This window comes from Fusarium musae, chromosome 8 (genome assembly GCF_019915245.1).
Source record: "Fusarium musae strain F31 chromosome 8, whole genome shotgun sequence".
NCBI lineage: Eukaryota > Fungi > Ascomycota > Sordariomycetes > Hypocreales > Nectriaceae > Fusarium > Fusarium musae.
This window is the reverse complement of record NC_058394.1, coordinates 2,821,426-2,848,082: the sequence shown is the minus strand read 5'-3', so window position 1 is coordinate 2,848,082 and position 26,657 is coordinate 2,821,426. Positions and strand designations below refer to the sequence as shown.

The window sequence follows — 26,657 nt, the reverse complement described above, 5'->3', positions numbered from 1 at the left end:
GCGGCCCTGTTCGTTTGAAATGCTGCTGCTCAGGTCGCTGTAACTGTGATTTGAATATTTGTATTATCTTATTTACATTTAATTATCTTATATAAATTGGATTTACGGTATACGTATAGAGAATATATATCTAGATCTTATTAAAATTATTCTGACTTCTTTTATCTATTACCTGCTTCTTAAAGCTTACCATATATAGTAAACATACTCACAAAATGAAGCACCGTCTGTGGACCTTTCTGGCACTGGGTAAAATAGGTAGGTGATTGGTCAAAACGCATGAAGAAGCCTCGCAATTGGTCAATCGACTGCAGTTTGGTTCCACAGGCGCTCCTCAATCTTGTGAATTTGTCTGGTGCTCTTGATTACACCCAACTCTGCGATAAACCTAAGAATGATGCGCAGTATCTTAATCACCTCCTGGTCATATTAAATCCACCGTTCCCGTCTCCGAATTACCCCAGGTACCTTTTTGGCTATCACAGTAACTTACCAAGTCATATCACTCACCTTGAAAAAGGCCCCCAGAACCGCTTCCAAAACCCCCTCCCCGCAGCTCTGTCCTGACGCCACTTCTCAATGATTGGCTGTCGCCAGCTCGAAAGCCACTCTTCCATGACATCATCATAAGGATGTCGGCCCGCTATCAGAGTCCTCCACTGGGCTCGGCTGGATCGTAAGCGCACGGCATCGTATCGCCATTCAAGAGGATATCCCTCTTCGGAAGCGGAGACAGGGCAGAGGGTGAAGTAGTAGAGGTCGTACTCGGTCCAGATGGCGCGGGTGTCATCTGGGTTATCTTGGCGGAAGCGCTGGAACTGTCGGCCTAGCTGATAGGGATCTGTATTGCAATTCATGATGGTGTTGGATGACAAGTTGGAAGGTTGAGAATTGGTTGGGGACTGAGATTGCCATCTTTATCACTCTTACCAGCGCTCCTGCTCTTGTTTCGTCTGTTCATGAAGTACGCGGTGTATGTTCCTTTGTCTCTCATCAATTGTTCTGTGACAGTGCATTGGGAGCCAGACAATAGTGCGTAGGTGCGTGTTCATTGTACATGGATCAGCAAGGGGTATCAAGCCAGCTGTTATGGCCTCTCATTATGAGAAAATGAAAATACCATGACATGTTGGCAGGTTTGATCGCGAACTCTACCACCTCAACGGCCTATCCACTACTGTCACAGCGCCGGGTTCTCGCCCGAATGCATCGAACTTATGATTTTCACTCACGAATCAATTCGCCAAGACATCACACACGCCTAAGAGACTGCGGTATCCGAAAGCAATCAGGGATCAAGTTGCATTATTGTATTGCCTCTCCTAACTATTCAAGGCTTCAGCATTCTTTCTGCTTGCAAGCGATCTTGCTCACTTAATTCAAGAATCGGACTAGTATAATATTTTAGTGGTTCTGCATTCCTCTTAAATTCCTCTTCAACTTGTTTAGTGTAATAGCCGGGTTCCTTTAGATGTCTTTGTATCCAGTTTCGCTCTGCTGGCTTGGACTCTTCCTTGGGCTCTGCTTGCTTGGCCTCTTCTTTACTATCTTTTTTGTTGTCGTTTGTGTTCTCAAGTAGACTTGCCATACCTGACACCGCAATGGCGTAGAGTGTGCCGCCGAAGAGGATGCCGCCTAGGGTTTCACCTCCTTTTGGTGCTTTTGGTGCTTTTGGTGGCATGATGATGGAGACGGTATTTGGAGGGGCCTCTTGGTTCAGTGATTTCAGCGGTCAGATGGCAGAGAGTTTGAACGGTTTGGGATGAAGAGAAGAGTCAATGTCTTATTGGGACACACTGAGACGTAGCACGTGGTTGCGATGTTGCGCTGATATGACGATATGAATGAATGAATGAATGGTGGGGTTTGAGCAAAGCAATTCTGAGACTTGCATGAGGGGAACGCCCATCTGGCTCCAAGAAACGGATCAACTAGTCTCCGAAGAGTCGCATGACACGGCCACAGAAAAAAAATTTGTTGGGGGGATAGCGCTAGAGACAGGTCAAAAATAACGGAGCGTATTTCGAGCTATAATGTTTAGATCTGTCCAGTTTATTTTGTCAAGTAGCCCAGTTTTAACAGATGTTTCTAACCACATCGGCCGCACAAGAGGCGGGGCAGAGGCTGTACCATGCACGTAATTGCCTCACCCTAGAGCGAATTGAAGGTGGCAATTTGCATCCAACCTCGACATGGAAAGGTTATTGCACAGGACGGCCAGTCTACAATCACACGTATTTTATTTCTTTCCAAAGAAATAAGCAAATAATTTGAATTCAGAGACTTGAATTTACAAGATTATCCTGAGTTGTATTTCGTGTATAATTTATGTAACCTTTCAATACCTTCGTTAGAAGTGCAATCCATCGTGCGAGATGTCATCAACCTGCAACGGGATAGACGGGCGGCTCGCCTGTGTTTCCTAAAACATTTAGCTATCATCTTTCCAGTGCTTTGATTGAAGAACAGATATGCAAACTAGTCTGTAGCCCCATTGTAAGTTGTCGAGGCCATATGGTACGCCAGCCTGATTGGATGGATTGGAGACCCTAAGCCTACTTCGTGCAGTTAGAAGTGAAACTCAATTTATATGCGTCAGTGGACCTCGGAGAGAGCTTGTTGTTATCGTGTGGGGGCCGTTGAGACTTCAACTTTGACTGTTAAATTACTATGTACATCGCCATTCTCGATACCAGATACACAAAAACAAAAATTTTCCGACAAATCGACTCCCTTACCCGCTCAACTGCTTAACAACAAAAGTCGTTCCAAGCTTCTGAGTCGCCGCATCATTAGGATACATAAGGTGCTGAGCGTTGATCCCATAGCCATGTGTCGTATCACAAACTCCATCACCCTAATCACATTAGTAACATCTCCCAAAACCAAGCTTTCACAAAAACTTACAAAGATGCAAACATCAAGCGTGCGAGAGATCCAGTTCTGCGGAACACTCCCTCCCGCGAGCACCTCAAGCCCATTAACATTCCTCGTCGTCGTCCCCCCATTATTATCAACGTTACACGCCAACCCGCTCCTATGCAACGGATCACCTATCAAAAACACTCCCTTCACAGCATCCCCAGCACTACCAGTCAACTGCGACAGCGCATTCACCGTCGCCGCAGCACCCTGGGAGTACCCCTCCAGAATGAAGCATTCACTAGGGTTAGACGCGAGAACGCTCTTGACCTCGCGGATGATGTCTTGTGTTCCTGACGCGGAGTTTTGGTCGTAGCCCGCGGGGTACACGGTGTTGTAGATCTTGCCGCCAGGGAGTTGGGATGTGATTTGGGAGTTCATGGTGCGGAAGCCAGCGGAGGGGCCTTGGATTTCGCCTGTGCCGCGGGTGTTGATAATCGTGTAGGATGTGCACTTTGTTGCTCTGGGGTTGGGAGCTGCGGTTGCGACGCCTGTGAGGGCGAGGAAGGTGATGATTTGGGAAAGCATGGTGAAGACTTGAGTGATGTTCAAGGTATGTGACGAATGCTGGGGAGAGTTGAAACTGAGGGTTTTGCAGCTGGATACTTATACAGAGTTCTCTCTGCTGATTTAAGGTCGCAGCCACAGCCTCAACAGTCAGCACCATCATCTATGATCGCTCCTATAATCCACAATCTCAGACAACTCCCTCGCAAGAATCCCCCAAGTTGTATTAGTCCCAATCCCTCCGTTTCTCTTCGGCACACTCATCCGACCGCACGTGGCCAATCCCTCTCGGCACATCATCTCGGTTTGTTCCGTTTCAATGCCGCGACGACTCCATATTTTCCCCTTTCTGCAGTGGGGGCCAGATGTATTGGCTGAACTACGAATTCAAGTTTGGCCACGGTGTCGGGACTGACTCGTGTTTCAGCTAACACGCGATGTCTAACCGGAAATCACTCTCGCTAGCCGGATTCGTTGTCGATCATGGTTGTTTATGGGATTTTGTTCCGGGATCGTCTGTGTCAGGCTCACCGGACGTAAAGTCAAAGCGCACCCCATAAAATGGCTAGCCCCGTGTTTTAGCTGCGAATACTGTCGATGAAAACTCGGCCCGACACTTCATTCTCGAATAAGGCAGCTCTCTCGGCAGTCAATTGAGATACGATTTTGTTTATGTTTGCGATGGGCACGGAGCTTGTACACACGCCAGATTCATTACCTATCAGCACTGATTATCCCCCTGATATACTTACTGTATCGCCGGCTCCGTCTCTGACCAAGAGTACCACGACTGGCGGAAAATAAGAACCGCCTCCTGCCGCGACCCGGGACAATAAGCGCTCGTCACATCGTATGCATACAAGTTCGGGTTCTCAATGCCCGGCCATATATGCTTGTTGTCCTTCTTGACCATCTTGTACAACTGCAGTACCTGACGCTTTAGCTCAGCAATCAAGTCCTTGTAGTCATCTCGCGCAACGATATCCGCCCGCTGTTGAAGAATGTCACTCATAGCCTCCTCCTCTAAATAATCATACCTCTCCTCCCCAGTTGCATTAGGTTTCTTCTGCAGAAACTTCTGCAGCGACTCTAGATCCTTTATCAGACGAATTTTAATCAGCGTTAAGGCCATTTTGAATGAAACGTCGTACTAATGAGGTCTCTCAACAACAGCCTCAAATGCACCTTCACCTTCGAGATCAAGGAACGGCAAGCTCATGTCGCTCCAGTTATACATAGAGTCACCTTTGGCAGCATACCACTTGATGAAACCATAAGCTTCCTGATCCCTTCCAAGTCGAAGATACAGCGCAGGAATTTGTGAGCGAACACCAAGATTGTCGCCTCGGCAGAGACGTAGCATGTCAAGAGATTCCTCAAGGGCAATCTCAACGGCTTCACCGGTGCGGACGTTAAGAATAGCAGTGATGTAATCGTGACGAGCTTGCATGTAAGGCCGAGTACTCTTTAAGAACCAGAAAAAGCCAACGGAATTGTCAAGGGGTTGCCATCAGTGTCGTCGCCGGGATTGGCGCGTAGTTTGGCTTCTTCCTCTGTGAGTTTGTCTTTGATTTGCTAGATAGGAATGCATTAGATCTTGTGCCTTGGCCGGTCTGTCTTTTGGTGAGGCTTGCCGCAGTACTTGACGGTTTGACAAGCTCCGCAGCGGAGAAGGTTGGGGCTTTGGAAGCCAGCGGGGCAGGGGGAGTGGCTGCAGTGGTTGTAGGGGAGGCCGAGATTCATGCGCGGCATTTTGGGCAGTTGTGTCTCAATTGAGGCCGTTTCTTTTGGTATCTCAATGCTTACTCTTCTGTACTATCACCGTCGTCATGATGAAGGGAGAGCTTGAGTGGGGTTGTACTTTTGCTATGATGAAAGAGGCTGCAATGGAATATTGTTGTCCCGCATCCGACCCCGCATCTCTTGACCGCTTGGCTGAGGAGCCTGTCATTGGGTAGGCAGTCGTTTTCAACGCTGATGAAAGTTTAAACTGTCGGGTTTGGTCGAATGAAATTTCATAGAGAATGCATGATATAAGAACTAATTAAACAGCCACACGAAGACATTACTGGATAAAAAGTAACGCTTGTCATGTCCCACAAATGACTTTCATTGAGCCTAAAAGTCAACTTGGCTTCATCGAGACTCTTCAGTTGATAACCGAGACTTTACCTCGATATTGCGATCTGGTCATGCTGATATCTGGAACGCGTTGTCTATTGGACTTACACTTCTCAAAAGCTGGCCTCGAAATCCTCGTTGAAGCCGAGTTGAACTTGGCAATGATCAGGATGTCGTTTGCTGTGCCCCATCGATAAACAAGCTCAAAACGCGGGGTAACGTTATGAGAGCGGCATATACGACGAGGGTTCTATGCAAACCCTACCATATTCAGACATCAGCAGATCACGGAACTGCCCATTCTGGGGTAATAAACCAGGAACACTATGAGTTCCCCGCGTAAAGTGCCATTCTGGGCAGGGGACCTGCCTGAAGGGAGACTACGACCCATCATCTGATGATGTCGATCGCCCAACTCGAGGTTTAGTGAATGCAACCTTACGCGGGGATTTAGCTTTTGCTCGGCGCTCGTGCTAGACTTTCACATGGAACTCGCTTATCGGAGAGCAATTAACTCTATGTCTTAGTTATTTGGAATAAGCTTAAATACGATAGGATTACTTCTAAACTAGCAGATAGTTGGCAGATAGTTGCCACTTTATCGCCAGTGGTTCATCAATTGTATTCTCGCCATGGCAGTTCTTCGATGCTTGGCTGCATTGACTTTGGCCGTTGGGGCTAACGCTCTCACGTACAACACCTTCGACGGTCCCGGCTTCCCAGCCTGTAATAACGTTTCAACCGTTCATGACGCCACTAGTGTCAAGGACATCCAAAACACCGTTCAAAATGCCATCAAAGCAGGCCAGCGAGTTCGCGCGTCTGGAAAAGCACACATGTGGTACGACACAATGTGTTCCGACGATCCCAACACCGTCATCATTCGTACAGAGAATGTCAACAAGATCTACGATCTAGACCTCGACGCAGGTACTGTGATGATCGAAGCTGGCGTGACATTCCTGCAGCTCGCAGATTACCTGCACCAGCGCGGTGCGTCTGCGGGATATACCCTTGTCAATTGGAACATCACTCTTGCCGGCTGTGTAGCCATGGGTGCGCATAGGTCTTCTATTCGTGAAGATTCTATGGTTGCGGCTGGTGTTTTGGCCCTGGATATCATCGATGGTAATGGAGAGTTGAGACACTTGGAGCGTGATGATAGTGATGAGTGGCTTGCTGCCTCGACATCTCTTGGTCTCCTCGGTGTCATTGTGAGAATGAAGTTCAAGATCTATCCCGATTTCAAGGTCTACGCTGATCAGAAGACTCTCGATGAGGCTGATGTTCTTGACGGAGATATCTACGGTATGATTTCGCCGTATGCCACAGCTAATCTTTGGGTGAGTACTCACTTACACCTTTTGACCAGAACTAAATGATATTAGTGGTGGCCTCACAAGAAGAAATTCCACTGGCGGTACTATGACGTCATTCCCACCAACCAGAGCGACCAAGAAGGTTTCCAGAATACATTCTCAATCACCAAACTCGAAGCCGGCGCCATCACAGCACTATGGAACACCGGAAAAGGCGTCGCTCTCTCCAATCTCCTCGCAGAAGAGATCCTCTTCGGACAATGGGAAAACCCCAACTTTCGCGAAAAGACGACCAACGAGCCTATCACCAAGTGGCCCGTCTACGGATGGAACTACGACGTTCTCATCGGCGGTTTGTATCCTGACCAAAAGCCTGTTTGGGAATATGGTATCCACGGGTATACTCTTGAACTTGCGTTCCCCGTGACTCAAGCGAATGCAATGCTCAAACGTGTTCGTCAGCTTTTTGACAACGAGGCTAAGAAACTGAAGTTTATGGCATCGACTTATAGAAGCGGCATCAACATCAAGTTTGGCAGACCGTATTTCGATCTCCTCGGTCAAGTTACCTACGGAACTTCTGATGGTGCAGACTGGGATAAAGGTGCTATTATGTTGGACTTCCCGTCTTATAAACCGAGCATTGGCGATGGACTGCGATACAACGAACCATTTTGTGAGTTGGCCCCATGCATTAGTAGATTGTGTTTTAGCTGACAGGTGAACAGATCACAAGCTCGCGGAAACACTCATTGATGAATTCCCGTGTCGTCCGCATTGGACCAAGAATACAAGAGAGGTATTTGAGCGCTCTGCCAAGAATCTCGACCCTGATGTAAGTTTGTTTCCTGATAGCTGAGATCAGTATGCTGATATTTGTTTGTAGCATATTGCTCGTTTCAAGGCAGTTCGAGAGAAGTTTGACCCAGATGGTATCTTTCGCAGTGTTGTTGGTGAGGCGATTGGCGTATATTGAGGACTTGTGTCTTGGATAAATGCCTAATGGTTTCTGAGGCCTGACATTTGATTTCTTTCCCGTAGCTATTTATACACCCAACCTGTAGGACCTGTCGTTAGCGTTTGATCTAGCTTCATGCAGCAAAAAGGCTATTTCTGCTGCTCGGTCCCATGAGTCTGTTGCGGTCACTGCAGCTCTGGCTTTAAGTTTCTTTTAGATATCATCCGTCAATGATCTTGTTACTCGGTGCTACGTGTAGAGAACTATTTGCAATTGGCTAATGTCAGAACAACAATAATAATTCTACTGCTACGCTGTTACTCTAAGGGCCGCATCGATTTAACCAATCATATTGCTTGCTTCCGCAACGGACCCACCCTTCCTCACGGCGAAATACAAATACAGGGATGGCCGACTCACTCATTCATTTGCTCAGCAACTCCAATAAACATCACACTGTCATGCTCACGTCACTGTTTCAAGGGAGTAAAGTGTTTTAGAGACAATATATCATTTCTGTAGGCTAGTGCGCCATCGCTGCACGGAAAAACTCCAAAGCGGCGTTTCCTATTCTTCTAGGTTGGGGTATCTAATCTTAATGTCTCGCAAGTTCAAACGCCAAATACTGTATTACATCACCCAAGTGCGGCTCCCAGCTTGGCGAGTTGAGTAGGTGATTCCCTTCTTGGAGTTGATGTAGACAACCTTGGGGGGAGGGACGCCGTTGAAGGAAGTCGAGTAGTCAGGTCCATAGGCAGCAGGACCATAGACCCAGACGAGGTGATCCGGCGCAAGGTCATCAGGAAGATCAACAGTCTTCTCCCTACCGTTGGCGTCCTTTCCAAGGATGATGTCAGAGCTGTCACAGCTAGCACCATACAAAACACAAGACTTGGTCTTCTCTGAAGGAACAGAAGTGTGCCACTCGAAGGAAATCTTGTTGGCCTCGTTCAGTCCGTGGAGAGTACCGACGGAGAGAAAGACTCGAGAGACGGATGCACTAGCCGTGTGCTTGGAGACGTTGATGACATGGGTCTGAAGCCATCCAGCCTTGGAGATGAAAGCGCGCCCTGGCTCAGTCATCATGATAAGCTTGACAGGCCAGTCTGCAAAGACGGAAGAGAAGATGTCGATGGTGGGTTTATTGTAGTCAGCGAAAGAAGGGGCAGTCTTGGTAGAGATACCAGCCCACCCACCACCAATGTTGGCCAGAGTCATGGTGATACCGAGTTCAGTCTTGACACGGTCAAAGACACCACGGAAAAGCTGCGCGAACTGGACGAAAGCGTCGGTAGCCAGGTTCTGGGTCCCGGGGTGACCAGAGAGACCGATGAAAGTGAGGCCATGCGCCTGAGCTTCCTCGATGATAGTGAAGGCCATTTCAGGATCGACACCAAACTTGGCAGAGAAGGGCTTGTCAGAACCTTTTCCAGAACAGAGAAGACGACAAAAGGGCTTAATATTAGCGAGAATAGTAGCCACCCCACAACCCTTGCGCTTAGCAACACGACCAGCTGCCTCAAGCATACGATGCACCTGTGAAGTGCTATCAACAGCAAAGTACTGAATACCAACATCAATACCCCACTCAAGCTCATTAGTAAGAAGATTACAGTTCCCGAGCGAAATACGAGCAGGATTGATACCTTGGTCAACAAGGGGCCTAGCTTCACCCTTGGAAGCACAGTCAAAACCACATCGGAGCTGGTCGTACACGTCAGTCACGGGTTTAGCGGCGCAGGCTTTGACGGCGCCGAAGTGGACGACGTCGATGTTGGCGGTGGCTGGCATGGAGGCGATAAAGTCGCGGACGGTGTCTTTGACGGTTGCGACGTCGATTACGAAGAGGGGCTTTTCGCGGTCTGAGAGGGGGAGGGCGTTGTGGTGCTTGAAGGTGGCTTGGATGCTGGGGGACATCTTGGTTGGGTAGATGATTGGTGTGGAGGGAGCCATGATGGACAGGAAGATGGGATGAAGGTTGGGTGATCTTTGGTGAAGAATACGGTTGGGAGGGTCTTGATGGTCAAAGTGAGGTAGTGTTAATGGTGTTTCTCGGTTTGACAAGATGTTGAATCGAAGAGTTTCAGTCCTGAATGAAAACATTATATATGAAGTAGAACATGTGTTCATTCTTTTCTTCAATCGCACTTGCAATCCTTTTGTTCCACTGACATTTCATGTTGTTCGCTACTTCTGACACAAAGGGTATACCGAACGCAGTCTGGCAGTGTCAATGTAGTCTTGTTCTGGCCGCCATGCATTGACCAATACGTTCATGCGTGTTCTACGCTCACCAGTTGTCAGTTCTTTCATTCTAAGCTCATTCCATCCCCGATTCTATAGTGGAACATGGAATGAGTTCTCATAACTGGCAAGAGACTTTTAAGATTATAAGTATCAAAGAAACACGCAAAGCTTGGATGCAGCTATCACGCTCAATCGCAACCAAACCGTACCGCAAATTTCAAAGAAAAGACAGTCATCTCATCTACAAACCTTGCAACTTTCAGCCGCTGCGATGGAGCTCCCTCGAAGCCTCGACTCCTATAGAGACGACAATCTCATCATCCAGGACTATGACGGCATTTTTGCAGTCCCGCGTCCTCTTCCGGCTCTTTCAACCGACACACTTGTCAAATGCATCTTTGACGCTTACAAAAACAACATCAAGGTGCGCCTCATGGCTCTCACAGACATCACCCCTTGTCTCTGCGCCGTTGCTCCGATTGAGAGAATTGAGGCTGGTATGGTGGCCCTGGTGGTCACATCGGAAGTGGAGTATTACAAGCTACTCAGGAGCAATCCCGAAGATGGCCAGCCACGATCAGCTTCCTTGTCGATCTTTTCAATGTACAAGGATTCATTTGACTTGATTGAGAAAGCCGGGACTGTCGTTCTGGCCTGGAGATTCTACGGCGTTGATGATTCTCCTTTCATGGATCGCCAGGGTCAAGTGTTGCCTCTGAGAGGTAATACCCACCCAGATCTATCTTATCCATCCCTGCAGCGTCGTCGATCTCCTTCGCCTCTACAGCCTGAGAGCAATGAAGCAGCTGAAATCAAGACTCTTCGACTCGAGCTAGGCCAAGCAAAAGCCGAGGCGCTGAACAACAGAATCCTCAAGGAATACATGCAAGCGAAGTGGTTAGTGACCATTTATCACTGCGAAGACCAAGTCACCGATAGACGTACCACCGAGATAATCAAGAACTGCATTGCAAAGAGATTTGAGCAGGCGCAGAAGACACGCGGTAAGCCGCAGAAGATTGTTAGGCTGGCCACAGAGAAGCACGTTGATAGCATGGCGGAGGAGATGACCTATGATAAGGATGAGGAGGCGACGAGACCGCTTACAAAGTATGACTATGAGGTTTTTCTGCGGACTTTTTTCGCTGCTATTAATGCGATTCAGAATGATGAGGTGAAGGAGAAGTAAGTGCTTGGCTGATGGAACAGCGACGTGTCGGTGATGAGATGAAACACCGCGAGGGTAAATTGCTGGTGGGAGAGATTGTATTTGAGCAGATCTGTTGGACGTGGGAGGATGGTATGTTGATTTGATAGCTAGCATATTATTCGAGATTGCCTTTGTCTATTGTGAGAGGTAGAACTACACGTTGTTGATTGGGAATCGAAGTGTTCAATTGAACCGTGGTTTGGTAAAGGGTCTTACTTGTATGCTGACAAATAAACCAATCAGGAAGAAAAGAAATTCCATTTGTTCATGCGCGCCTTGGCATCATTTCGACCCCAAGGATATCCAGCTGCCCAGGAAGAAGAACGAGCACGAGCCACCATCATATCTGCCTTCCAGAGTTCTTTTGAAGGACGGAAATGCCGCCTTTTTCAAGCCCATGAGGTGGGGAGACCAGAAAACGTTCATGAACGAGCTTGAGAAATACAAGAACATTCGCGACGCCCACCTTGACGAATCGCTTCGAATCTCACGCCTGATTGGCCTGGTACGAGATGGAACTGGTCCGGTCTTTGGCTTGCTCTTGACCTATATCGATTGCGGTCGCAAGACCTTGCTGTGCGCAGCAGGACCGGATATACCGAGGGAGCTCAAACAATCCTGGGCTCAGCAGGTCCACGACGCAGTTCAGCAACTGCATGCTGCTGGTATTGTTTGGGGCGATGCGAAGCCGGATAATGTCCTTGTTGACAGAAAGAACGATGCATGGCTGATTGATTTTGGTGGAGGCTATACAAATGGCTGGGTGCCCAAGGAACTAGCGGGAACTGTAGAGGGTGATTTACAGGGCTTGAAGAGGATTAATGAGTTCTTACTTAATGGCAGTCTGTGATTCTTGACATGCAATCCACTAGCCGATACTACAACCTTTATATTTTGATCAGAAGGAAATCTTCACAAGTCAGACTCGTTCTTCCTTTTTACCAAGAGTCATTTACAAGATCGGAGACGGAAAGACTAGATAAGCCGACACAATAGGAAATAGACCGAGTCATCCAATAATTCCCCGTCGTTCTTAAGTAAATCACCGTGATGCCTTATATGGATAAGCTCGGAGTCGGAAGGTCATGGTTCGCGAATGCGGGGTTTGAGACTCCAACCATTGGTTAAGCAGCGACCGTCAGCACTAACTCCAATGCGACTCTGACAATTCTGCCATTGATAACTGTTGCCTATAAATCCGTAAGCTCCGAATCTTCGTTTGATTATATAAAAACACCACGTTCATCTTCATAAAGGCGGAGTGAGCCCTATAGCCTTCACTCAAACTACTACACCATGGCGCCTGTTGAACGCGGCTTGATCACCTTCTTCGTCGACCGCATCTACGGTTGGTGGTCCGGCTTACCCGCAGAAACGAGCAGCTACACAACCACCTTCATCCAAATCCCAACCAACGATGTAAAACTCGCTGCAACCCTCTACCAACCAACAACTCCCCCCCTCGGCACCATCCTTATCCGCACATCCTACGGCATCGCACCGCTCATGGCTCTCAGCAACGCACGCATGTTCGCTTCAAGAGGCTATCAAGTCCTCCTCGCCGCCTGCAGAGGTACACATCCCTCCGACGGGCAGGAAATCGTCCCAGCAGTTCATGAAGCACAAGATGGTCTTGCGACCGTTGTTTGGATGCGTGAACAGACGTGGTACACTGGATCTTTCGCTACGTATGGAGGATCGTACCTTGGACATACGCAGTGGGCTATTCTGACGGATCCACCGCCGGATATGAAAGCTGCTGTTATAAGTACTGGTCCAGTGGACTTTGGTGCTTTTACCTGGGGCACTGGGGCGATGGAAACACATATGATTGCGTGGGCGGCTTTGATGACTGCTCCAAAGCGGGGTATCACCCCTGGCTTGCCGTATATCAGGAAATTGCCGAAAATACTGCAGCCTGTTTATGATTCTCTGCCTCTGATGGACGGTATCAAGGATCATATGCAGAATAAGGAGCCGCCTTGGCTGGAAGAATTGATCAGTCAACCTGACACATCGACTCCTTTTTGGTCGCGGGCTAATCAGAGTGCTGCGCTGAAAAGGGCAAAGATTCCAATCTTGCAGTCTACAGGCTGGAACGATAGCGTTCTGCCCATGGTTCTGGACCAGCACCGTGTTCTGGTGGAACAAGGAGCACCCGCCTTTCTGACCATCGGTCCATGGTCACATCTTGGTTCACAACAAGGCCCAACATTGGTTGAGGGCTTAAAGTTCTTCAATCACTATCTTGCCGGCCAGGGGACCGCTCCTAGAACATCATCTTGTCGAGTCTTCGTTACAGGTTCGAATGAGTGGCGAGATATGGCCAGCTGGCCTCCATCCCCTTCGTCCACGCAAACCTTCTACTTATCCCTAGAAACCCTCAGCAAAGAACAGCCGCTTGAGCAAGTGTCAATCTCAACGTTCAGATTCTACCCCAATGAGGCGACTCCTTCAATCGGTATGCCCCGACCATTCGACGATGTCCAACCTACAAACTACAACGACACTGAACTCCCAAAACGCTCAGATGTTGCAGTTTTCGATACCACGCCACTAGACAGGGATGTAGAAGTCTGCGGCAAACCATTGATTGAACTTCATCACACCACCGACAATCCACACGCGGATATTCTAGTCCGACTTAGCGAAGTCAACAGCAGGGGAAAGTCTAGACGTATAAGCGATGTTTACAGGCGACTGGATCCTGCAAGAGGTCCTGAGCCGCTGAATCTTGCATTGGTGGATTGCGCCCATGTTTTCCGCAAGGGGAACAAGATCCGATTGATCATCGCTGGTGGTGCACATCCAGCGTACATGCGAAATCTGGGAAGGGGTGAGAATCAGGCATATGGGGTGAGCAGTGCGCCGGCAATTCATACGATTCACCATTCTAAAGACGCTGCCTCGAGATTGGTTCTCCCTGTCACGGCTTCATATTAGCCATGCTTTGTCCGACTAGTTATGTTTGTAAGATTTGTAAAGCTGCGGGTCAAACACTGTATCTCTGCTCATAAAGACTACAGCCGATCATGATCCTAGACGAAACCGCGATTTTGTATCATGAGGCTTAAACTATCTCCAAGCTCTCTACAAACCATATCTCTCCCCTTGGAAGTTGATTGCGCGTTGTGACTGAAAGGATTGAGCAAGTCGGCTGCCAGCATACTACCCGGCAACACATGCGATAGGTCTGTAGCATGCCTAGAATGAATCTTTCCAGTGGTAGGAACTAGAGCAAAAGTTCTCGCGCAAGTGTCTCATGTCTCGATCTTGTCATCAGACCCTAAGTCTCACCGCATGGAGACGGGTTCAAGAGCCAAATTTACCCTAGTGGCCCGCCCCTACAGCTACCGCCAGCGTAGTCGCTAATTGAAGTCCTCACAGCAACGGGTCACTTCCACGCTTCTGTTTCATGCTTTCATCAGTGGAATGTGCAAACCTAATGTAGCGGTATTTCAACATTTTTCTTATGGAGAAGCTTCGATGCTTCGGTCAAACAGGGACTACAGAGTGAGAGCCGCACCAGCAAAAGACAAAAACGGAATAATCCGCCAAGTATGGTCAATGTGCCATCTTGCGCGGGTCTCACTGTAGCCTCAATTAGTTCCTATATATCAAAACAATTAGCACTTCAGATCCTCAACTGATCTAGCGTATCAGTGTGATGCAAACTCTACTAGGAATTTGAAGGCAAAGCTGCTGTGTGTTTTAATGAACACGACACAACGAACAGTAACAGAGATCACACAAGCAATAATGGTTTTTCGACACAGCACTCGTCTACACAGGGCACAGTTATCACTTTCATCAGCACATGATTTACTTTTTTATTTTAAAGTTTTTTTTTGTATTTTGTAATTTTCTAGGTTATCATATACTTCCCCCACTGCCGGTACCTTTTTTTTTGTGTTAATGCTTTTTTTTTGGTCAGGTTTTGTGTTTTTCGTCTTTTTTTAGGTGTTTTAATTTTATCGTAGCCACTTGTTGTTCATGCCTGCATTTGTATCAGGTCTTCTCCGAATGTGCACCATCTTCTGATGCCTCTGGTGTTGGTTTCTTTTTTTTTGTCAGGTTTTGTAGTTTTCATTTGTTTTTGTGCTTTTCTTTTCGTTTTCTTGTATTAACTCGTCATTCGTGCGTGCTTGATTCCCATCGGGTCGTCGCCCAAGGCTCAGCAGTGTTTGGTTCTTGATACAGTGTCGCGGTCATATGCCGATAGGATACTGGCCATTCGTATTCAGTTGAATGGTGGGTTAGGGGCTGGGTAACGAATGCCGGTTTGAAGGGCATGGAGGTACATCTCGTACTCGTATTGGCAATCATCGCATTCCTGCCACTTCATGTCATAAGTCTCAGTCCGACGGTCAGGGCGTCGATGGAAAGGATTGCCACGTCGTCGTGCCTCAGCGCATTTACGCTCGTCGACGGTGTTTCCGAGATACTTGCCGCAGCGTTTGCAGCGGAAGTTGATGGTCACAATGGAGCACATGGTTGCGACAACAACGGAAGGTTGGTAGTAGTTGGTGAAGTAGAAGGTAGCTCACAGAGAGTGATAGAAGGTAATGAAGGAAGGGGTTGTTGGTAGTAGAGTGTTCTTGGTTGGGAAGTATTTGGCTTTCAGTTGAAGAGTTGAGTGTTGGTTGATGGGAAGGAAAGAAGAGAAAGAGGAACTCTGGACGCTCGGAATCGAATATAAGGGAGGGATTTCGGGATGCCACTGTCAACTGAAGATGGCTATACCACTGGCAGAGGAGACATTGAGTGCGAGCCTGAGACTGTCAACAGATCCTACCAGTGTCGTACAGCCGTGCAGACCATAGAGAAGAACAATCATCGACGTGAGCATGAGTAGGATGACAGCACCGGCTACCACTGCGTGTATGGGCAAACCTCGACAGCTGGGCATGGCCTTCGGCTCCTGATGGGTGCAGTCGTCGAGGTTGCCAATAAACATATTGGCCAGCCGTCGAGCAGCCTTCTACAATGCTTCACGACTTCTCTCAACTATCATGAAAGTGACGAAAAGGGGTCTGCTACTGACTGCCAGGGCATTTCTATTTGATGGCACCTATTATGGACTACTACAAAGCTTAAACTACACCAACATCTTTTACGCTCTCCTGTGTAAGGTAGTTTACTATTGCTTGATCGAAATGGAATTGAGTTCACCTTGAACAAAAGAGTGCCTTGAAGTTATTGTTTTGAAGATGCACGTGCGACATCAGCGAACACGGTTCCAGATGAACAGCTACAGATCAGTGAAAACACCAGCGAATCGGTTGTTTGACCAGGTATGTAATCATCTGTTGAAGGCTGGAGGTTTGACAGAGTTGTACTACCAGTTTGCAGTGATTCGCATCCTTGATCCATCGTACTTCATACCTACCACCCCTCGCGTCAACTTTTCCGACAGTGAGCCACGCATTGTCGAGGCACTTAGTGTTACTAACAGCAAAGCTGTCTGTCTGTAACTGAGATCCCTCGTGTCGCTTCACTTCAATCATGAGAATGTTGTGAGTGATCATCAGGCAAGTCAACGCTCTGCGCATCACTTTCAAGCAAAAACGCTCCTATATAAACCTCGATCGCTCCAGTCACCTTCCTTTCCCAAGACAAAGTCAACCAGTCTTTCAAAAATTTCTAACTTATACAACTTCAAACTCAAAACAGTTTAAACACCCACGTTCTGCATCATGTCTCAACCTCAACCCCAGCCCCGTCCTAAGCCCAGACCTCGACCTCCTCTGGCTCCGGATCGTTCTGAGTCCCGGCCGTGGTCTTACGCCTAGGCCAATACCTCAACCTTTACCTTTGCCCAAGGCCAGGGCAATAGAATGTCCCCGAGAAATGAAGCATAGGGCCAGACAGGAGGGTGGTGGATAATGCAGTAACTCTAGGAGAGAATGGCTACGTTCTGGTTATTTTGGGGGCATCCATAGTTGGGAAATAAGAATGTTTCCTAAGTAAAAGCTCGACTTTTTTAAGTGCATGACTGTGTGTTTAACAATGCTCTGAAAATAGACTGTTTCAGATCAAGCGCTCTTAATTATGAGATACAAACGTAATCTCTTCCAAGGTTTGCAATCATCGCTGAGTGTCGGGTAAACAGGCGGGCAACACTCGTCGCTCTGATCGTGAAAAGATCGTGGAGCCGCACAACGCAGAAGACTCTCAACCAATCAGATCACGCCTCGATGGCTCAGTGGTAGAGCGTGTCACTAGTAATGACAAGGTCCACGGTTCGATCCCGTGTCGAGGCAAACGAGTATCACCTCGCGCATCATTTCTTTTTGCATTTTATTGAAACTGGTAATAGGACAACAGTGTTCGATTAGAAGCAGGGTTCTGACCATGAGAGTTGAAGGACAGCCTGCATTCTTCCTGCTATCTCACCTTAGGTAATCTCGGATAACATCCTCAGGTACATCCTTTCCCAAGTAATTCGGCACCCTCTCATACATCTCCCAAGCACTCCTCTTCATAAAATTCGTCTGCTCCCTAACCCAGCCCTCAAACTCACTCCTCTCAACCATCTCGCCCCTCTTCTCCTTCTCAACCAGCGTCTCCAAAACAGCATCAATCCGCCCTCTCAACCTCAACAACTTCTCCTGCAAGAAAATATTGCAAAACGTCGGTATATCATCATTTCCTAAATCTACACTTCGAAGTGACGTGTACTGATCATCCAAGTTCGGATCCGCAAACGCATAGCTACTAACCATGCTCAATCTCTCAGGTACATTCGTCGCGCGCAAAGCAGCATGCTCAGTACATCCACCCTGCATGATGACAGCGCCTCCCACTCTTGGACTCTTCACTTTGACGATGGAGCCATCTCCTGTGCGTATAGCTGTTTCGCCGCCTTGCATGCTGCTTGTGTCGCTGAGCATGACGACGCACACAACTGGGACTTGGTCTTTGTGCCAGGCGTCAATTGGTATATCATCGTAGCTTGACTTTTGCATCTCCTGGGGTGAGAGTGGTGCTGATGGTACTTCGGTGAGTTTGTAGACGCCGGGCAGACCCTCAGGGCCGAGTTGGATGTTTACGAGTCCGAGATCGGCTTCGCGTCGTAAGAGACGGAGGCCGAAGCCAGCTGCGTGATCGATGGCAGCTTGCGTCGCGGGATGCTGCCACGCTTGAAGGGTAAATTTTGCAGTCTTTTCACAATCAATTTAGTTTCGGTACCGCTACAGTGCCGCTGAACTGACCTTTTCATGACCTGCGATGTAAGCCGGCGCCCGATCCCATGAACGGAGATACTTGTCGAGAATCGGCTTGCTCAGCATCTCACGGCGCAACATGCGCACACCTTCTTCCGAGAAGAGTTGGAAAGGTTCTGTGACGCAGAGATCAGGCGCATTTTCTGGCTGCGGCAGACCAAGGTCCTGGAAGGTATGGCGTCGAGTAGGGGGCTGGAAGGCGAGGTGGATGGCCGGATCAAAGTCCGGGAGGTCAAGGTCGTCAAGAGCGGTGAGGGATGGAGGGGAAATGGTCGCCGGGGCCGGAGCTACCTTTGCAGACATGTCGACGAGCTGGTAAGTGGTATGTTAATTTGGTTTTGTTGATTCTGAAGCAAGATATTCCCTGCGAATTTGCAAGTCTTGAACACCAACAACATTGTTACAGGGCCAATTGAGCCTTTTATCATCATTACCAACCTCGTGAATGACTCTTTATCGGCGTCACTTGCTGAAGGGGGGAGGGGCGTCATGTTAGTCTCTTCTTATAACATTTCCTATTCTGGTAATGGTATCCTGACTACATCGCTGGGCTTATCATCTGACGCTTCGTGTCAGATAAGACACCAAAAATAGGCCCGGCAATTGAAACGCCACCACGTCCTTATCACGCCCACTTCTCCACACTTAAGTTACCCCACAAGCAATGGCTTCACTTGTTGCTGCATGCGGACTGAGGAGACTTGACCGTCAGAGCACGTGACATCGTAATGGTCAAGTCGTGGTCATCAATCCCTCAGAATCAAACGGCGACTACCTCCTTTGATCATGTTGGCAGCGGCTGACATCAGAATAAGTATATAAGCTGATTGACATCGCTGACTCCAGTAAAACTGGAACGTCTCTCAGAAATACGATGGCGGGAAAAGGCATTTAGCCGAACTTGACAGCATCACTAGGCGAATGCGACTTGAGAGTGCACAGCAAGGCCTTTGTTATTCTACAGTGCACTACATACAGTCTATTTTCTCATTCTGTATACATCTCAAACGTGTAGCGACTACCGAGGTGAAGACGCCTAAACGCGATGCTCGTGTAGAACTTTTGCCAATGTGCGACCAGCAAAACCAAGCCCATTTCCTTCCACTGCGCCGTAACTGCCTGTTCATACCTCAAATCCACTGGAGGAGCAATCAATCGTCAGTAAGAGGCTCAAGACCTTCAGGTCCGTAGAGGAATCTTTCGAATGACGGGGGGAACAACTGCACTGCCGTAGTAATGTTGTCCAAGAAAAACGACACCGCATTGAAGAATCCGATTACTCGATCACAAACATTTCTGATACGATTAAAGATAGATGAAATGCACTGAATGATATACTGAAGAACAGGAATGAGCATGACGATAATGCAAAGAATCGCGGCGTTGGCCAGGACCGCAAAGTAGACGGCCATGACGGCAAGACCTCCGAGGCAAACGCAGCTCGCGGAGGTGAAAATGAATGCAGTCCCGATGGCGATAGAATAGAAGATGATGTCGTTGATCTCGTAGAGGTTGTAGAGAGTGAATGAGATGATCCACAGGAGGGAGACGATGATGACCAATTTGGCGGTGCCGGGGTCGATGAGATCCGCCATGTTGACGTTGGGTCAAGGCGCGGAAAGGAGCAGAAGGAGTGCAGTGGTTTGCGATGTCAGAGACGTTTATAAGTGATGGGGGTTGCGTGAAAGTGGTGTTGTGATGGAGAGGTGTGTGTTTGGAAGAGGGAGAGATAGCGCAAGAGTTGGGAGAAGTTGGGTGAATGTTTGAGGTTCGCAAGCAGTGTTGATGTTCTGCGTGGTTACCTTTCAGATGCCAAGACCTTGGTTACTTGATGAATTAAATTGACAGTGGCACTCGCCGGCGGTCTAAACTTCGACGAGCAAACGATTGTAAAGTTACACTGCCATCATTGGTTCTTATGGCATGTTCGCACTCGCAACGCAAAGTTGGTGTTGCTGCCACTGCCAATGTGACCCTGTAAGAGCGAGAAACGAGTTGTTCATCCGAATTGTGCATAACAGCAAGATCTTCTTCCCTTTCTCGAGTAGGGGCGGCGCAGTAGCTCGACAACAGATAGGCTCACATCTTAATGCGTTATTCCGAGTATATTGTACACATTATCATGTTTACTGACGTTAAAGGAACAGCTGACCTGTTCAGACTGAACGAAATTCTTCTCCTGACACTAAGTACAGACTTCTGATCATCTCCCGCAACCTCTATCTTTGTTGTGCATTCTCACTCTGCACAATAAGGATCTTAGTTTACGAACACTCATTGAAGACAAACCAAAGCGGCAAGACCATTTCCCAGTAATTATCCGTGAAAGCCCCAGGCATCCCGAGATTCTGTAGTCCATACTACATTACCCGAAAGAAACTGTCCCCTAACCTTTTCAATTCCATTGAAACAAGCTAATGGGGTTTCAGCATGCGCAATCTCACGCATTGCCCAACCCAGTACGTTTCGGTTGTGAGAAAATACAGCATTTCTGGCGAGGCGCTTGACTTGACGTAGATAGTCATCCTTCCATGGCATTTCTTCATACTTTGACTCCCAATCGTCTTCGCATGGCATGGCAAATTCGCCCATGTATAGTCGCGGGTGCTCAATTTCGACTGTAAAGTAACATTCATCGCCGTAAGGCACGGCGCTGATCAAGGAAATAAGTCTGCCGCCGCCTATTTTCTCGCTGTTCTGGGTAACATCAATTTCTTCAGACTAATCAGCATGTTGGATTCCTGGAAGTAAGGTGGTGGGGAACATACCACGCGGACCACGGCAAATAGTCATTACCATCTTAGGCGGCTTGTACGGAAAGATTGGCCGGCGTCTATCAGCGTTGATGGCATTGATCTGATCCAATATATCCACTTGGTGCAGACTCTCAGGGTATATCTCACTGAGAGCTTGTAGAAGATAGTCGATTTGCTGACGAGCCACTTGGGACAACTTGCTCAAATGGGTGATAGGTTGACGAGGCAAAGCTGGGGCAGTCTGCACACAGTTGCTGGATGAGACTTCATCACCGCCCTTGCCGTCGTCAGATTTGATCCTCTTCGCTTCATGATCCAGCTCGGATCCTCGACCTTTCGTGCCCATGGTGGAAGGAATTTGAAGACGGTGGTAGGATTAAGGGCAAATGTAAATGTTGATGATGAGATGGAAGAGAAGAGAGGGAAGTGTAAAAGCTGAATAAGATGGAAGCAGTTTAGACAACTTTCAATTTGACATGCTGTATTGAATATGAGATGGGATCTGTTAATGATGGTGCTAAACAAAGCTGAGGTCCAACATGCAGATTGACAAACTTTAGAGCCTAGAATCCGTATTAACAAAGCTGTCATTGACCCATGACTTACCTTCATTCAATCATGTATAAAACACCTCTTGCGCTCTTACTTCAAAGAATATCAATTGCCGATATCAATTCACCTGCCTTTTCATTTTTCATGCAAATTCACTGTAGCTTTACGCGTCTTGCATCCCCAGCTTGTTTGACGCCAACAGTTGCAAAAAGCAAGGAAATTCACTTGAATACCTTCAGGAACATCCAAAACACAATATAACAGCAATTCAATTTAATTCATTATAAAGATCTAGGAACTGAAGTATTGAATTATCGAGATTAACATAAGGAAGGGATATGCGTAGAATGAGAGATACAATAGTCAGTCCGACACACACAAATGAGACTCCAGACTCAGATGAAACATCCAATGGAGTTCAGAAAGGACTATACCGGGGATACACAGCATAACAATAAAAAGGACCTTGGTGGAAACAGCCCCGAGATGCACTCCACTCTCCAAAAACAGGAATAGCAGACATACTGTACCAGGGTCAGAAGAGCGTATACAGAAACACATAATGCCGATATTTTGTCACAGTTCCACAGGCTTTTTATTCCAGCTGTTTTCTTCAAGAAGGCAATCTTCTTGGTGTACAGTAGTAGGTCCAGATACAAGCTTGCTTGTACAGCTAGCCTGTTTCGTCGTCTTAAGGAGAGCACGTGTGATTTTGTTCGCTTTTCATAAGCTGCCATGAGACGCGGCGTTAGGTTGGCAATTTCGATGCAGCGCTGGACAGTAGTGAAGTACGCGAGCTCTTGCTTGAACTCACGGTCGGTCTGGGGAAGGACACTGCATATTTTGGCCATTTCTGCTTTGAGGGCTGTGGTAAGTAGCTGCCGGCCATCGGTTCCTGTCTTACTCAAACTTTTGGGAAGAAAGAGAGATAAAGATGCGATGGCGTACCAGGTCAGGAAGAAGGCCGGGTTGGGAAGACGAGATGGTGGAGGAGCTCGTCTCCTTAAGATCTTGGAACGGGAGTTGCTAGACATGTTGGTATTGCTGGTTGAGTTAGATTGAGGGTTTTGTTAATGTGTCGTCAGGTAAATACAGGAAGAGGGTAGTTGCAAAGTTAGACAGAGACGATGAGAGGCAAGAAGTCAAGGTATTTAGTAACAAAATAGAACATGCAAATCTGTTTGTTCGCAGAGAGATCCATAGCACTAAAAAGTGTCCGAGAGCAAAGTTCAAGCGAACAAGAAAGGGAACTAGAACGATACAATTTCAGAACCAAAGAACAAAGAATAAACAGCTGTACTCTCAAATCGCACCCCATCGGAAACAAAAGACCCTCAAGAAACCTCTTCGCAGCATAAACTAAATGTCTCTCGAGTCTAAACCTCTGAAACGGCCTCCTGCCGCAAACCTCAAGGCTTCGCGCTGTTTTTCTCTACATGGGAAGCTAACATCAAAGTCACGTCCGCCGTTGCTTCGCCCAATTTGTTGCCATAGGCCCCCCATGTGTCTGCGCGCTGTCTCGCTGTCCTCAATCCCTAGCGCAATCGAGATCAAAGCCGGCACGTCAAGAGTGTCGATGAAAGTTTCAGGCAGATCAGGAAACAGCTTGGCCACGTATTCCCGCCCTGCCCGTCCGTAACGCCTCCAAAGCCGACATTTGAGGAGTACTTGAAAAGCCTCAAGCTCCTCGCTACGACGCTGAGCTTCTCCCTGAAGATGACGCAAAGATAGCCGTGCCCACAATAGCTCCGTGCGATTGATGGCGTACTTTTCGCCTGTGAGATTGAGTTTCCGGAGGATGGGGAAAAGCTGGAAATCCAACTCAAGCATCTTCTCGAGTGAGAAGAGCGCGATAGTCAAGTAATGTTCGAGGTTCCGAATAGCATCCGGTAGGTTCATGGTAACAAGGTCAGCAGGTCTCAAATATGTGTCCTTTGCGTTGATTGAGGAGTCTGAGGCGCATTTCCAGTGGCCTCTCTTCTCGTTACCAAGTACCTTGAGATAGACAGATGCAGAATCGATCGATGGCCCTTGGCCATGGTACCAATCCTTGATCAAATTCTCTATGCAAGAGTTCAAGACCGTTCGGCAAGGCTCAAGGTCCTGCTTTATAACTCTTGCAACATCCTCGATTCGATAAGATACATCTTGGATTGCGTTTCTCAGGTCCTTCAAATGAGAAATGAAATCTCGAGCGTCAATCTCAGTTGCCTTTTCGTATTCTTTAAGCCCCGCGTCACATACAGCCTTGTTCAGCCTGTTCTTACTGAACAAGGGCATCCCTGCTTCTTCGTCCTTATGCAAGCAGGCAAGTGCCCATCGTTCAGAAACAGTGATCATAGACGACAAGTTCCCTCTGTAGTCCTCTAGTTTCAGTGATGTCTGCCAAGATGCCAGGCATTGAATTGACAGTATTCGCAACTTCAACTACAGGACGGTGGATAGGAAACGTTGGGCTACGCGAGGTGCTGGACGATGAGAAAAAGCGCCTCCATTACGGAATGATAAGAAGGATTGCAAGCATAGCCAAAATAGCTTGCTTCCAGTTGGAAGTCATGCTGCGGGTGTCTCGCTGTTGACCAGGTCCACGATTGTCGCGACCTCGGGGCAAATTCTAGGGACCTTGGTCATCAAAATCAGTATCACGATTGTCATCTGGATAGAGGTCTCTCTTAGCGAGAGCTCGAGACAACCCATGGACAGGGGTAATAGAGTCATCGAACGTGACAATCTGGGCATCTTGAAAGCGGAATGAGATAGGCGCCTCAATTTGCCACAGACGATGAAAATAAAGTCGAATACACTGAACTGTATGGGGAGTGACACCGACGATGATTTCGAAGAAGGTATATTCAGGCTGGTCAGGGTACATATCTTCATCTGGTGGTGGTGGCCCGGGACTCAAATCATCGGAACTGGAAGGTGAATCCTCAGAAGGAGACCGTGATGGTGAAGGAGACTCGCAAGCTCGAGTATAGCGGTTTTGGACGACCATGGTGGTGAGGCTGCCTGGAAGGTAAAAACGGCATTCTGAGCAATGATTGATTGACTGGGTTCATGAGTGTGCTGAAAAGAGTAAGAAAGTCGTGATGAGCGAAGCAGAGACAAAGGCCGGATGATCACATGAATACCCAAATGACGACGGTGAGTGAGCCAAGATCGAGCGCTGAGCTTCCAGGTCAATGCAGCTTTTGTTTGTCAAGATGAGCAAATTAAATCACCGTTTGAGTGATGGCGGCGCGGACAATAAGAACAGAAGAGGTTGGCAATGAAGCTGTGACGCTGCGCTAAGCTCAAAAGTGGTTTTAGTCAGACTGGTTACTGGCAATCACATGTACGCTGGCTTTGTTGACCAAAAAGCCAAACAACTCGACTGAGAAGAGAGAGAAATAAAGAGTAGGTAAAAAGATTAGGAGGAAGGTGTGTTGTATTTGGAACGTAATGCGAGAAGCTATCTTGAGAGAAAATGCTTCTTACAGTTGCTGTAGAGCGTCTATTGTTCTCGACCTTTGTCCTACCCTACGTCATCCAACCTGAGATAATGCGACCGTGCTCATAGACCTGCGCCAACCACTATATAAAAATCTTTAATAATCAGAACAACGCACTAAGAGTTGGAGATACCGACATAGCCAGTAATCGCGTTTTTTATTGTTCAGCGTCAAATCGATCTGACGGAGCGTCCTGTCACAACAGACAGTAGTCGCGCATCTAGACCTATAGCGCAAACGCTCAGTCTCGCGTGAGAAAAAACGCCAGCTACGCTCACGATCGCTGGCCGGGTCAATGCCATCATAGAACCAAAGCTTCTAGTACATGTTTGGCAAAAAGAAAGGGTCTTTCTTGCCCACCTCTCAAGAAGTGCAAAAAACATACAACAGCGGGGATTCGCTGGTCGTCACCGACCCAACTACTAATCCGCCCCTTACAGGCTTGACTATGGGAGAGCGGACGGGATCCCGTATTTTCCTGCAGGTATGGTCGTATGTGCTCGAATGGTCGCCCAGCATGGTCTATAAACATACACTCTACTCCTTCGTCGCCACATCTAGCCCTCATCAACTACAAGTCGGAATGTGCAAACAGTTTTCAAGGAGGAACAAGATAGACACCCCAACCATCCATAGTAGTTATTGCCGACCATTTTTATATAATACAAACAGTCTCCCTCTTTCTTTCCCAATTCCCCTCTCTATCAAACACCACAGGACCCAAAAGTTCATTTTCTCGCCCTTCCCTATTCTCATCATGAAGATCAAATGTAAATGTTCCAACACGGCGGAAAGTCTGAGACAGAACACAGAAGCCTTCAGACGTCAATAGATCTTCCTCTTCGGCGTCATGAGGCATAAGGATCAAGCCTTCGTAGCTTTCCCAGACGGCCTGTTCGTAGCGATCGGTTTGACACCAACCTAATTGCAGAGGTACGCAATAAACCTGAACCCACTGCGCTGAGGGTATTTCTTCTGGGAGATCGATAGTATAGGAGTTGGCGAATTTGTGTGCTTCTTTGTTTCCTCCCGCGGCGTCCTCAATTGAAGACCTTTCAGACATCCTCTTGTACTCATCGGAGGAAATGACTAGATATGCGTCATCCCCTTGATCATTCGATGAGTCTTCCGATCGTGGTTTCTTCATCAGGTAGCACTCCCGCAAATGGCACTCCATCTCAATAAGCCCCGACTTAATCTGCCCAGTCGTCGAAAGCGAGTACCCAGTCTGCGGCTCAACACAAACATCCACGATACTCGCAAGCTCCGTTTTCTTCCCGTTCCAAATCCACGGGATGTATTGCTCAAAAAAATCAACTTCACCATCCAACGACGCCCAACTCCATGA

General features: G+C 47.8%; 11 protein-coding genes and 1 non-coding gene across 12 annotated transcripts; 4 read left to right on the top strand and 8 right to left on the bottom strand.

Annotated features, from left to right (window-relative positions):
• Positions 1-300: 300 nt before the first annotated feature.
• J7337_011193 (uncharacterized protein) lies at positions 301-857 on the bottom strand (the record flags this gene model as incomplete). The annotated part of the gene is made up of 2 exons (XM_044828742.1): positions 301-388; positions 511-857. The coding sequence occupies 2 exons, from the start codon at positions 855-857 to the stop codon at positions 301-303; spliced, it is 435 nt and encodes a 144-aa protein (XP_044677296.1).
• Positions 858-2,734: 1,877 nt separating this feature from the next.
• Positions 2,735-3,450, bottom strand: J7337_011192 (uncharacterized protein; the record flags this gene model as incomplete). The annotated part of the gene is made up of 2 exons (XM_044828741.1): positions 2,735-2,857; positions 3,067-3,450. 2 exons carry the CDS (start codon positions 3,448-3,450, stop codon positions 2,735-2,737), a joined length of 507 nt encoding a protein of 168 aa, XP_044677295.1.
• A 727-nt stretch (positions 3,451-4,177) lies between these two features.
• On the bottom strand, positions 4,178-4,879 carry J7337_011191 (uncharacterized protein; the record flags this gene model as incomplete). The annotated part of the gene is made up of 2 exons (XM_044828740.1): positions 4,178-4,518; positions 4,615-4,879. 2 exons carry the CDS (start codon positions 4,877-4,879, stop codon positions 4,178-4,180), a joined length of 606 nt encoding a protein of 201 aa, XP_044677294.1.
• Positions 4,880-6,182: 1,303 nt separating this feature from the next.
• On the top strand, positions 6,183-7,845 carry J7337_011190 (uncharacterized protein; the record flags this gene model as incomplete). Its single annotated transcript, XM_044828739.1, has 4 exons — positions 6,183-6,893; positions 6,939-7,545; positions 7,598-7,704; positions 7,756-7,845. The coding sequence occupies 4 exons, from the start codon at positions 6,183-6,185 to the stop codon at positions 7,843-7,845; spliced, it is 1,515 nt and encodes a 504-aa protein (XP_044677293.1).
• Positions 7,846-8,457: 612 nt separating this feature from the next.
• J7337_011189 (uncharacterized protein) lies at positions 8,458-9,780 on the bottom strand (the record flags this gene model as incomplete). Its single annotated transcript, XM_044828738.1, has 1 exon — positions 8,458-9,780. The coding sequence occupies one exon, from the start codon at positions 9,778-9,780 to the stop codon at positions 8,458-8,460; it is 1,323 nt and encodes a 440-aa protein (XP_044677292.1).
• A 565-nt stretch (positions 9,781-10,345) lies between these two features.
• On the top strand, positions 10,346-12,134 carry J7337_011188 (uncharacterized protein; the record flags this gene model as incomplete). Its single annotated transcript, XM_044828737.1, has 2 exons — positions 10,346-11,259; positions 11,528-12,134. The coding sequence occupies 2 exons, from the start codon at positions 10,346-10,348 to the stop codon at positions 12,132-12,134; spliced, it is 1,521 nt and encodes a 506-aa protein (XP_044677291.1).
• A 446-nt stretch (positions 12,135-12,580) lies between these two features.
• J7337_011187 (uncharacterized protein) lies at positions 12,581-14,227 on the top strand (the record flags this gene model as incomplete). The annotated part of the gene is made up of 1 exon (XM_044828736.1): positions 12,581-14,227. The coding sequence occupies one exon, from the start codon at positions 12,581-12,583 to the stop codon at positions 14,225-14,227; it is 1,647 nt and encodes a 548-aa protein (XP_044677290.1).
• A 3,248-nt stretch (positions 14,228-17,475) lies between these two features.
• On the top strand, positions 17,476-17,547 carry J7337_011186. The gene has a single exon. It is a non-coding gene; the product is annotated as a tRNA-Thr (tRNA).
• Positions 17,548-17,676: 129 nt separating this feature from the next.
• Positions 17,677-18,813, bottom strand: J7337_011185 (uncharacterized protein; the record flags this gene model as incomplete). Its single annotated transcript, XM_044828735.1, has 2 exons — positions 17,677-18,447; positions 18,499-18,813. The coding sequence occupies 2 exons, from the start codon at positions 18,811-18,813 to the stop codon at positions 17,677-17,679; spliced, it is 1,086 nt and encodes a 361-aa protein (XP_044677289.1).
• An 848-nt stretch (positions 18,814-19,661) lies between these two features.
• Positions 19,662-20,105, bottom strand: J7337_011184 (uncharacterized protein; the record flags this gene model as incomplete). Its single annotated transcript, XM_044828734.1, has 2 exons — positions 19,662-19,806; positions 19,849-20,105. The coding sequence occupies 2 exons, from the start codon at positions 20,103-20,105 to the stop codon at positions 19,662-19,664; spliced, it is 402 nt and encodes a 133-aa protein (XP_044677288.1).
• A 721-nt stretch (positions 20,106-20,826) lies between these two features.
• Positions 20,827-21,612, bottom strand: J7337_011183 (uncharacterized protein; the record flags this gene model as incomplete). The annotated part of the gene is made up of 2 exons (XM_044828733.1): positions 20,827-21,224; positions 21,279-21,612. The coding sequence occupies 2 exons, from the start codon at positions 21,610-21,612 to the stop codon at positions 20,827-20,829; spliced, it is 732 nt and encodes a 243-aa protein (XP_044677287.1).
• Positions 21,613-23,177: 1,565 nt separating this feature from the next.
• J7337_011182 (uncharacterized protein) lies at positions 23,178-24,813 on the bottom strand (the record flags this gene model as incomplete). Its single annotated transcript, XM_044828732.1, has 2 exons — positions 23,178-24,174; positions 24,542-24,813. The coding sequence occupies 2 exons, from the start codon at positions 24,811-24,813 to the stop codon at positions 23,178-23,180; spliced, it is 1,269 nt and encodes a 422-aa protein (XP_044677286.1).
• Between the last annotated feature and the right edge of the window lie 1,844 nt (positions 24,814-26,657).